The sequence below is a fragment of the Ostrinia nubilalis genome, chromosome 2 (assembly GCF_963855985.1).
Source record: "Ostrinia nubilalis chromosome 2, ilOstNubi1.1, whole genome shotgun sequence".
Lineage (NCBI taxonomy): Eukaryota > Metazoa > Arthropoda > Insecta > Lepidoptera > Crambidae > Ostrinia > Ostrinia nubilalis.
In genome coordinates, this window is record NC_087089.1 from 6999548 (window position 1) to 7012330 (window position 12783).

Genomic DNA, 12783 nt, shown 5'->3' on the forward strand with positions numbered 1-12783 from the left:
GTAAATTAGTAATATGAACTCTACAAAGTATGTACATAATAGCAGTGGCGGCGTAGCATGGGTCGGCACCCGGGGCGATCACCCCCCCCCCCCCCCCGTCACAAGTCCTATGACACCCCCTGGTACCCCCCAGGATTTTGGGGTTACCTACCGATTCGAAGATTTAAAGACAATCGCACCCCCCCTATCATGACACAGACCGCAGATTTGCCATGCAGATGTGCCAGTGAGTACTAATCTGCGCGACTTGTGTCACCCCCTGATGCTTGGCACCCGGGGCGGACCGCCCCCACCGCCCCCCCCTTACGCCGCTACTGCATAATAGGGTAAACCTCCAGTCATTGGGCGGAACACAATCAAAGCAAATTATTAAGGGTGCTCTAAAAACGTACTGCAATTGATCTCTTTGAAATAGAAAGAGATTGATCTCTTTATAGAAAGAGATCAGTTGCAGTGTTCCCGTTTGTAGATAAACCTTAATAACCTTAATATTATTGTGTTCTGTCGACTGACTGGTAGCATTCAATGACTGGAATATTACCCTACTTTTTAAAATTAAAATAAATTCCAACTTCACCGATACTAACCTTAGGAATAAATATCAAGGCCATGCTCAAGAAACAGCAAAAGACGATCGCCAGCGAGACGAACGCGAACGCCGCGTCTTGCTGGCTCGCGATCACCAGCGTCACCGGCGCAGTGATCAAGCACAGCACCACCACGTTGTAAATGCTCATCCCCACGTAACGCGAGTCGTTGATCTGACGCACCTTCACCGACCTCGTCTCGTACGCCAAAAACAACCCAAACACCAACACCAACCCCTTATACCCATACATCACCCCTACAACAAAACAAATTAACGTCAAACGACATAATGAAGACGCCAGCTGTTATTAACGACTTCAAAAACTTTTAAATTTCGCTCACCAAGTTTACGGTCGCAAATGAGACGGTGGACTTGCAAGACAGAGATTTACAAAACGTAATTTATTGTTTACTGGACTTTAAATTACCTCATATTAAAGCTCATCTTTCGTAATTACAGCTGTTAGCGTTTTAGTGGTAGGCTCAAATTGTTGTTGTTTCATTTTTAAGAGCAATTAAATGTGGGTCTGATGTTTATGTAAGCATAAATTTTCATTATAAATAACGCAGTAAGACGCTAATTGACGTTGGTAAGCTTTTCAATATGGATTCTTCTGGACTTTAATGTGTAATAAACTGCAGCTTCATTATTATTGTTATGATTAATTTCAGTTATTGGGAAATTCACTAATGAGTCAGTAGTTACAGAAGATAAACAATGATTTTTCTCTTGTTTGTTGTTAATAATTTACTGGATACTTACCAAGCCATACAGTGTTGTGTTCACTTTCACAGTGTTCCAGCTCCGGCCTTATGTGAACATCATCATCGTGGTGCCTTGGGGCTTCAAGAGGGAATATCTCAACCCTCCTCTGCAGAGGGTCTCTTAGCTGCCAAGCAGTCAACAAAGCCGCATCCACTACCAGTAGACCTCCCACCATTGTGTATAATTTCCAACCGTGCATACGTTTCTGGTGAAAAATGGAACCTCTATCAAAAACTTTGATAATTCTCTATGATGATGAATGGAAATTTTCGTGTGACTTGTAACAAATGAGTTCACAACCTCGGTGTCAAAGTTTATGAGTTCCAAACTTATTAAATATAATATTGTTGAGTCCAGACATCTTTGAAATTTTAGCTTCGAAACTGGATCGGAGATTTATAACGAGCAATAAAAAACAGTCACAAAGACAGATTGGATTACGTCTCCAGCTAACATAGATTATTAAAAAGTTTACTACAGTACACGAGTAAAGGAAAACAAATAAAAACAAGTATCAAGAAAGCAAATAAAAATGCCTCGAGACCTTCTACGTTTTATGTGACTTATTTATCTTTGGTAAGCTGATGTACGAGTATGTATAGTTTTTTGGTCATAATGGGTTATGAGTTTGGGATCATCGTGCATGAATATATTTTACTGTTTTTACATTTTAAAAGGCTACTAAAATGAACCTACAGTCGTATATCTATTTAACTCTTCATCAAATCTGATAAAAAAATATTTAAACTTTATTTCAATTTGCCTAAAGCAATTTAACAGCACACGGCTTGAGTTACAAACGTGGCAGTATACGTGGCATCATATTTTACCTACTTGTCATTGTTTCATAGAAAAAATCGTTAGCTTTCAACTTGGTAGCTACGAGTAAGTGCCGACGTAACACACAAAAATAATCCAATTACCTTAGTGTCCGGTTTAGGTTTGGTAGTGTGTCTGTGCACCCGCCAGACCTTGGTGAACATGGCCCCATATGCCATGGAGAAGCCGGTGGCCAGCAACCAAGCCCGAGCCGCACAGAGCCCCGCAAAATGTTGTGGCTGCACCCAGCGGCCGTCGACGCCTAGGGCCACTGCTGCACCCAAACAAATGCAGCACCCGCATAGCATCACCGTGTTGCACGCGGGATGAGACCATTGGATTACCCTAAGACAATATAGCCTGTTAATATAGAACCCTGCGAAGTGCTATGGCTGCACTCAGCGGCCGTCGACGCCTAGGGCCACCGCCGCACCCAGGCAGATGCAGCACCCGCATAGCATCACCGTGTTGCACGCGGGATGAGACCATTGGATTACCCTAAGAACAATATAGTCTATTATTGAACCCTGCGAAGTGTTGTGGCTGCACTCAGCGGCCGTCCACCCCTAGGGCAACTGCTGCACCCAGGCAGATGCAGCACCTGCATAGCATCCCGTGTTGCACGCGGGGTGAGACCATTGGATTACTCTAACAATAATATAGCCTATTCAAATCGAACCCCGCGTGCTATGGCTGCACCCAGGTCCAGTCGCAGCGCCCGTCGATTCCTAAGGCTAGGCAGATACAGCACCCGTATATCATCACCGTGTTGCACGCGGGATGCAACCATTGGGTTACCTCATAAAATTTTATTATTATTTAAGTTCGGCTATCTACTTAAAAACATATCGGGTGCTTGTAGCTTGAATAAAATTTATCTTTATCCATTCGATATTGTTTTTCCTTCACTATCTAAATAATTCATCCAAATTATTGACCACTGTGTACCTAAAAGTAATCACTTTGACTATTGAACGAAAGAACGGAAAAAATGGTAGGTATATCATATTTTATTGATTTATCATTTGAACCTACCTAATATCAACTTGGTTAACAAAATCACTTAGTTACATTCTAAATAAAAAGAATAACTTTTAATTATGTCGGACAGAACGTATTAGGAAAATCCCTTGGGATATTTTAATATGCTTCGTTTTCGAGGAAAGATAAAGAAGATTACTTTTGTTTTGTATGTATTATCTTCCATTACGGATAAGCCGAACAAGTTATACCTCATTACGATGAAGTTAAATGAGGTAAAAGATAAGATCCTAACAAAAAGAAAACTTATACAGACTTTTAATTACATTGAGATTAAGTATTCGAACTATGAACTTATGAAATTTCCTTCGGGCTTACAATATTAAATCCAGTCAAGTGAAAATATGTATCTTCGTATTAGACAGTATTTTACTAGATTCATGTAGAGTGAAATGTTTTATGAGAATAATAACCCAAACACGCCATGTCAAAAGTAGTTTGAACAAATACGAGTAAAATTATTCCAAAGGATTTATTTCCTGCAGTTCCTTTAGCGCATAACTTTAGCAGGAAAACTGAAGTTTTTTGAGTGAATAAAGAATATTTCAAACAATGCGAGATCGTCGAAGTCAATTTACCTTAAAAGGCGTTCAGTGTTACTGTTGAATAGAAATTAACCTCTCCAGATTGGGGCGGCATGAGTGACTTTCTTAGCTCTCGGTTTACTCTCAATTGCCCTAATCTGGCGGTAAGCGCCTTATAGCTACTACCCATTAACCTTTTTACGTCTGCTTATTACGTATTTTATCAATAGAGACTCAGTTGTAATTAATGTAGGTAAATTGTAAGCCTTGGTCATTATGCTAACTAAACTGCGATAAAGCGAGAAGATTTAAGATTGTTCACTTATTTAGAGTATTTAATTTTAACTGATTATCAAAGTTCTCGTAATTGTTGATAACAGCTGTTATTGGATTATATGGAACTAAATGTTCAAACTCTACAATCGCTATTTAAACTTTCTAGCGCTCGACGTCAAATATTCGAATATTTTCAAAATACTTTTGTGTTCAAACCACTTCCCTATCAATTAAAATTCGATAATAAACGCTGTTTTGAGAAACAATAACAATCACAAGGGCTGTGAACAATAATATTTAGCCAGGGGAATTAACTCGATTACTGACGAGACCCACGTCAATAATACTCGGTTACTCACCTGGCCATCGGACGTTGATGAAGGTATCGATAAAACGATCAAATTCTAACATCTTATCTTACGGTACCCAGCCGAGATGTTACGGAGAAAAAAGTATGAATAATATCGATGGAACACCAAAAAGTATGATGATATTTTCTTATGTTTTTTTAGGTTTATTCCACAGACTACAGGTTGTGTGGTCTGTGGATTATTCTCTAATTGAATCAAAAGACGGTTTAACTAATAAATAAATAAATAAATAATAAATCTTTGGACAATTTCACACAGCGCCAGCTAGCCCCAAAGTAAGCAACTTAATGCTTGTGTTATGGGTGCTAGCTTAACGGATATACTACTTATATACTTTTTCTTTTTTTTTTTAAATACATACATCTTATACATAGTCACACCCAGACCCGTCACAGAAATTAAAATTCATCATTTCAATTTCTGCCCGGCCGGGAATCGAGCCCGGGACCTCTCGGCATAGTAATCCGTTCTGAACCACTACACCAAACGGCCGACAAAAAGTTTACCAAATTACAAAAGTGCGTATGCAAATAAGGCTCTATTGCAGGCGACTAAATGAGTTTTTGATACCTACTTGACAACAAGCTAAGCAATATTTCACTTCAGAATAGCCTAGCTAGTGGTACTTATTACATACACAAGTCTTCGTTTTCGTTATTGATTTACTCATATGTAGTACAGAAAATAAAAAGATAAATTGGTATATTTATTACGACAGGTCGGTTAGGAGTAGGTATTCCAATAGTTACCAGTTGAGTTATGACTTGGGGACAGAAACAAATAAGACGCGTAGAAAAATAAGTGAGATAGAACTCGACACACTGACAGGGCAATCGAATTTACGTAGTCATTTGTTTTTTTTTACTTTGTAGGTGTCCTACGTGGAAATATACGCTAAGCTAACCTAAGTGAAAAAGTTCGTGATATTTATTTATTCGATTTTCGTTCGATACGGTACGGTAGGTAATATAACACTGCACAACAAAATTGCAACTTTTGGCTGATGATTGACTTTCATTACATGATGTTTACTAATTTGACGTCGCTGATTCTGAATCTGCCGTCCATTTTTTCGTAGCAGCTCTTGTTTACGTGTTATAGCTTTCACTCAAAAATTGCTAAATTTCAGTCTTAATTCGCCGCCAGTTCAAAAAATACTATGTTTTCTTTGTATAATTTAATATGGTAGCATTAAGAAGTGTTTGTGTGAATGATTTAAATCAATTTTGTTTTATTTTCGGACAGGATATGTTTAAAAAATCCGTTTAAATGTGACAAAGTTCGTAAAATTGGCTTACAAAAATTAGTTTGGGGACCCAGTGGAAATGAAAGATAAGCCTTGAATTCCGCAAAAGGCATGGAAAAGATGCGTTGAGTTTTTACGTTTATAAACAAATAAGAATATGTGTAGATTTAGGTATGAAACCGCTATGATCTGAAAGGAACCATTGAACCATCGCGACGACTGTTATTTTTATTTTTGAACAAAAATGGTATTAACCAAAAAATATTGAACTAAATGGTAATTCCTTGCATACGTTTGGCATGTAGACGTCTTTTCAACCCTAAGAAGTCACCTGAATCTCATGTTGATACTTCACATGAGGATTTTGAGGTGAAAACTGTCAGTGTGGTAGAGACTTTGAATGTGACCCGAAATTTTCAAAACCATGTAGCCAAGATGGTTTAAACGATCGTTTTAGAGATTTAGGATCTTCAAGTCTTCCGAAAAGACATGGAATGAGTTATTTTGGCATTTTAATATTTTTTTTGAAAAATCCAAAAAATCTTTCTATTCTTATACATCGAACAACGTTTGAGTCACTTACAAACATGTTTTTTTGGTTGGATGTAATATAAACATCGAATTACACTCTCATCGCAATCACCTGAACAATTTTATCACAACTCTTAAGGATCTAAGTGAAGAACATGGCGAGCAAATCCACCAGGGCCTTCGTACGATAGAGGGACGCTGTCAGGGCCACTGGAATGCACACATGTTGGCTGACTGCTATTGAATCATTCAGAAGAGCTGTCTGCCTTCAGCATCAGCAAGGAAGTCAAATAAAAGAAAGTTTTTTCAACTTAACAACTTCATAAAATAGGATCATCTCTAAAAAAAGAGTGTTTTTTTACAAAAAGACAAGTGTCATATTTTTTTAACCAGAGCTGATACAGATATTTCAATCACAGATTTGAAATCGTCATTAAAAATTGGACTAATATCATGTAACATAACCCAATCATCAGAAATGCTGTTGTGCAGTGTAATTGGTTCACGTCGTAACTAATGGATTTTCAATATGGGTAAGGTTGATAAACAACGGAAGAAAATTTCTTCATGTAAGTGAAACTTCATGGTAGTAACCTTGTTTATGAGCGGAAATTAACGGTGTACAAAAGCGACAGCGCACTTACCTCCTGTGTCGGTGCAAGATATTGAAGACTATTAGTGCAATGGCGGCGAGTATACCCGCGATGCACAGCGCTGTCATACACGCAAACAACGGCAATGAGACCGTCCTCAGTTCATTCACCACAACCGTCCGATCAGGAGGTACTTTCCCACCTGCCAAAAAGAAAAAAACCTATTTCATGCCCCAATAAACATCTCTATAAAACCGTCGTAAAATAACAATAGGATTACAGCACACCGCTTTAAGAATTAGAACGACGTCCGTCAGTAAAATATATCAAGTGGAAGACGACAGCGAAAATAGCTAAAGCCAATATTTTCTAAAGCACGCGATTGACATAAAAATCTATCGTTCAATATATCAATCTTCGGCGGTGAATGCGGATACTTAAGTTTTCAGTAATAGCGCAGTACCTTTCGCAAAAAATATAAATAGGGCGGTAAAAACTGGTTTTGCTTTTCAAGATACCGTTAGAAAATCAGGATTTTAAAATGTTCAGTTTATTCTGAGAAAAAGTATACAAAGAAATCTTAATTGTGGTACCTATGAAATATTTCTTTTGTTACAATAACTTTGATCTTTAAAGTAAATTACTTTTTCTTCTTGAAAATTTTAGTAGTAGCAAACCTTAGCAACTACATCTTCACAGACGCTGCCCTTAAGCGATTTATCGTAAAAGAATTCAGACTTGCTTTTGTAACAATGTTTCCTAAAATATCTGATACCACAAGGTCCTGTTTCTAAGAGCCACCATTTATAATCTTGGGTGAAAATATGCCGTATTTTCTTTCTAAAATCCTTTACAGGATATCGTTTTGCGTTTAACATTTTGGTGAATGATTTTGTAATTAATTAAGTTAAGTGAAACAATTTTTAGGAAAGCCAGGTATTAGTGTCCTTACGTGAAGGTATAATTATATTTATTAAAGATGGAAGTGCTTACAAAAAATCTCGATTTTCGTTGAACATTTAATAAAAACTAATCACTCGAGACGCCTACTTTATGGCAGGAGCTTTTGTGAAAAAGAATTTATTATACTGAGCGGAATCACTTGGAGTCGACAGATGAAATAAATCAAGTGAGATCTTTTTACACCCTTGAACGTAGAGCTTGGAATTTTGAATTAAATTAATGATAGAGCGTGGACGAACACTTCCTCATTTCATTTTAATGAATTTATATGAATATTTTCCAGCTGCTTTCCATTTTGTCTCTGAAAAGTAAATTGTTTTGATGTTGCATTTTTTTCCGTTATAAAATATTTATTCAATGAAATTTTGTATTTATTATCATATATTATCTTTTCATACAGTAAAATTAAAGTTGAAACGTTTTTCTTATATGTTTGTATCAAACTAATTTTCTTTGGTTATCAAATAAAAATCTGATCCTAATTCTGCATTGCCATTGTATTACGGCATACATTTTCAAACCTCGCTCCTACTCGTAATAATTTTCAATGTGGAACGTCGCTCCGCCATCTACGCTAGTGAGTCGCGGGGTTTTTATTATCCCCTGTAAGTTCTTTTGCCAGGAAGCGAAAATGGGACTAGGTGGAGTAATGCGTCCCCTGAACGTTGTTTTTCGCAAAAAGTGACAGTGTACTTTCGCGGGTGTAATCCTAGTTTCATTTGGGGTCCCACCTGTAACATAAGGTGCTCTTATAAAATGTTTCCTCTCATTTATTCAGGTTACGGTAGTTAGTTGGGAGTTATAGCCGATTTAAAGTGTTCAGGAAATCCAGACCTTTTGTGAATGTAGCTAATGCTTTTAAAATCTACTGTGTTACATAAAATGTGTTTTTATATGATTAAAGATAAAAAAATTATCATGATTATTATTTCGTTGGAACAAAAACTCATAAGTTTGCTACGATCATGTTCGTAGCATTTTCGTAGTAGTTCGTAGCATTCACGTAGTAATACGTAGAATTCTCGTAGTTACTGCATATTCGTGTTAGTTCACAGAAACCTAGGTTTAGAAACTAAATTTTTGATATTCGAAAATGCCATTAGTGTAGTCTGATTGATGAACAAAATTAGTTTGTGTTTTATTAAAATTTAACCTTAAAGAGTTACACAACAGCTTACGTAATAAAAAAAGTAATAATAGCCGGGCAATTTTGATTTGAAATATAATTGGCCATTAGCAGAGTATAAAATAATGCTTACTGCGTCCGTTAGCTAAAAATAACAATACACGTCTTGAAAGGTGGAGTACCTTTTTTAACCCACGCCTATGTTATTTTTGATTCCATAAAAGAAAAATAATTAAATAAAGTAAACAAAGAACATGACCGCTGCAACATCGTCATACATAACTTATTAGTAATCTGTGATCATACCGTCACACATAAAGTACATTTTGAAACTTATTATGGCGCTGCATATTATGTGATTTTTCCTCGCTTACTCTTGCGTAGTCGCTTGTTTTAGGCCTGGTTCAGAAACGCGCGAGGGACTGAGGCGGTAACCGTGCGGTTACGATTTGATGCAAATGTACGAGAACTGCTCATCAACCGCGAGACTATTGCTTTGTCTGAACTGGGCCTTAAAACCTGGAGTCGATCGTCAGATTTTTTTAAATAAAAAAAACAAACTGCATCTTACCAAAATAAATAAAGGTTGCTGTATCTACTTACCAACCCATCGTTCCCTGTCGAGCCATGTGAGGTTATCTGCCTGCGTGTCATAGTAGCCCAGCTTCACATAGTGGTTGTCAGCCAACTGCTCGATTTGCGTCAGCGCGATCCGGTCGCCTTGCGACGAGAACGCTACTAAACCCTAAAATTGGAACAGTCAATATTTAGCGAACAATTTGACCTACTCAGTTGACACAGGCCGGGGATCTTTCGGTGTGGAGGGTTGAATCTTCAAAGTGTTACAGTGCTGTGATAGAGTTAATCCTATATTTGAAGTTGGCAACATTAATTGTATTAACGTTACCTGCAGAACATGCAGAAATGTTACCTGCAGAACATGTTTTCGTTTACTTAGACATAAAATGTCAATTAAATGTGCCTTCTGTGCAAGGCTCAAAATTTGTTCTTTCTTTAGTAAGTAAGTAGTAGGTAGTATTTTTTAAGAAGCAAAATGTAAGCCTAACTTGTGTCATTAACTAAGCTCAGAAGCACTTATCGCATAAGTTGTAAATAGGTAGTTGGATAAGTCTTATCCAATTATTGATTTAACATAAAATCAAGAAGACAGCATTATTTTATTACATTTCAGCGATAAGACTATTCTCAGCCAGTGCTTTGGTATTATCTGTGATTTAGAAACTTATGTTATAAACGACTGTAGCTGAACTGGCCATAAAATTCGCCGTAGTCAATCGAAACTATGAACGTTTATTTGAAATTGTGTTTTATTGTTATTTAGTTGAGACACGAATTTAAACGATGCAACCTATTTTAAGTATTGTTTTAAGGTCAAACCGTTTATGGGTTTTTTATTTCATTAATTTTAAAAAGTGAATAAATATTGTATTCAACTATCAGATCTTTTCTTGTCTTGTGTGGTGTACAATAAGTGTGTTCTATAAATTTCTATCAGTGGTATACTACTTATAAGTATAAGGTCGGTTCAGACGACAAAGTGCAGTCTTATATCGTTCCAATACAGGCTATTTTGCAACAAAATGTATAAGTCTGATGTGCTGTCGACTGTCGTTTAAAACCGACCACCTAATTAAATTAGAAACGCACAAACACGAATTACGGACATCAAAGGGAATTGTTAATTAATACGGTGTACTTAATTTACAACAGAATTAACCACTTCATATAATTAATGTTTCTCTTTGCATTTGTCCATCTGCATTGTCATGTCTTGTAAAGTCTAAATTTCAGAAACCAAATTCGGTGTTTATTGTAACACAAGAAGACGTGGGGCTTCCTATGAAGACATAAGTTACACTTTTTTACAGTATAACGTGTTTTATTATGAACATTCACACGAGCATCCCGTTTTCCCACAAAAAAATCCGTTAGAGTAGGCGCACACCGTTGATTTTTCGTCGGCCGATAGTTTAGTCGGGCAGTTGATCAGTATGGGCATGTATGGGAGTGCGCACACTACGCCGACTCGATTTGGCCGATTCTTCATAAAATTTAAAATCGGGCACAACTATCGGCCAACTAAAAATCAACGGTGTGCGCCTACTCTTAGAATTTGGAAATCGAATTTCAAACACACATTGTGTGTTCATACGACAGTCCAGTTTTGCGTATCCTGAATTACTGGATCCCGCAAACTGAATGACCGTGGGAAAGGGCCCTAAGCCTGGCAATTCGTTTAAAAAATATTTCAAAGAAAAATGATTTGCATTTCCTACGTCTAAGCCCCATGAAGCTGATGATGGCTATTTTGCAATTTATAAACAAATCCCTTTAAATCAGGGATTGTCGTTAAGTCGCCGAACCCAGAACACACGAAAGATGTCGTTCGCGAAGATATTCTTATGAATCTTTCATAACTGCCCTGAGTAAGACCTTATACAAAAATGCGCTTATGAATTTTGTATTTTGATATTTCATTCAAAGATACACAAAATATTTATAATTTACTTTGATGTTCGTACTTAATGGTTTTGCAAAAAAAAAAAAACGAAAGGTTCGTCGTTTAGTTTAATACCATTTACTTAAAATTCCACTAAAAATTTAATACTCTTTATTCAAAACTCTACTCAGTAAGTAACTCAAATATGTATTACGTACCTATCCGTAATTAATTTTTACATGTTCTGATCGCTTATATTACGAGTAAAAGTCTAGTGCTGATTTTAATACCATACCTACTCGTAATAATGCGGTAGTACTTATTGTTTTCTGAAATATAGTACTTTAGACCCAAACTTTACTACCTACTTAGTTTATCGGGATTCGAAATGACTTAGCAATCTTAATAAAGTATAAGTCTGAATATTCAATGGACCTGCGATTCCAGTTGCCTTTACACTTCCCCGGACTTGACGTGAATTCGTAAACAGTCTGTCGATTTTGAGACATTTATTCTCTTGCTAATCTGATTTCTGTGTTTCAGACTATACAGTTCATTTTTTTTCCAATAATTTCGTGATGATAACGTAGTGTTCAAATACCGTGACACTATACTTGTGTATTTTGCCACGAGTCCGCAGATTCCGCTACCATATGCAAGCTTTTACGAACTCCCATTTGAAACAATACAGTTGCATTTTATGGTCAGTAAAAACACAACCTTATCATTCACGGCGACCAATAAAGCACAATGCAATGTTTACGTGACGCAAAACAAATAAACGTTGCCTTACGTGTGGAGTTATGAGCACACAAGAAATACCCAGTTACGTTTAAAGTGTCAAGTTATCGTGGTCGGCGTTTGAATACATTTGCAATTTAATTTAGTGAGCGGTTTACAAAACAAAAAGCGTTGGAATCCTGAAAAGTTGGCCGGGCTCAGCGAGGAACAATGTAACTTTGAACAATGACGAACTTTAATGCCAACCACTCATAGCTAAGGAACGCAAAGTGCTGCTACTTACCGATACACCGAGGAATGATGTAGAATTTATTGCCTCGTAGATGTCGTCCGCAATCTTCTTGTTGGTGTAAGTGAAATTTTTCAAACTCAACCCACTTTTCTCCAGCTTCTCCATTGTCTTGTTGAACGCTACGGATGCAAATTATTCACGCGTTAAAATTCAATGGACGATCTTAATCTAATAACAACTTCCAGCTTTAATTTAGTTTAGTTGACTTTAACAAAGGAATTAATCGAATAGATTGGGTAATGTGCGAAGTTAAATTGTTGAAGTTAACTGAGCGTTTTATAAGGGCACTGGAAGTTAGCGGGCGCCCTAACTGTAGTTGAGTCTGGGATCCACGGAAATTGAAAACTCCGGAATCTGGGCCTTTATGATGTAGACTGGTGACGTGTGGCCACAGGCGGTATAATTAAATTTTCGGGCTTGGTTCAATAACATTTGCAAGATAGTG

At 37.0% G+C, this 12783-nt stretch overlaps 1 protein-coding gene across 1 annotated transcript in view; it reads right to left on the reverse strand.

Moving 5' to 3' along the window:
• The window catches only part of LOC135078386 (gamma-aminobutyric acid type B receptor subunit 1), a 60848-nt gene that overhangs the window by 10876 nt on the left and 37189 nt on the right, over window positions 1-12783 (reverse strand). Inside the window, exons 8-14 of the mRNA XM_063972967.1 lie at window positions 12330-12457; window positions 9448-9589; window positions 6807-6957; window positions 2278-2518; window positions 1899-1901; window positions 1352-1559; window positions 588-844 (exon numbers count right to left, since the gene is read on the reverse strand). Of these exons, the coding sequence (XP_063829037.1) occupies window positions 588-844; window positions 1352-1559; window positions 1899-1901; window positions 2278-2518; window positions 6807-6957; window positions 9448-9589; window positions 12330-12457 (1130 nt within the window). The remainder of the gene's footprint in view (window positions 1-587; window positions 845-1351; window positions 1560-1898; window positions 1902-2277; window positions 2519-6806; window positions 6958-9447; window positions 9590-12329; window positions 12458-12783) is intronic.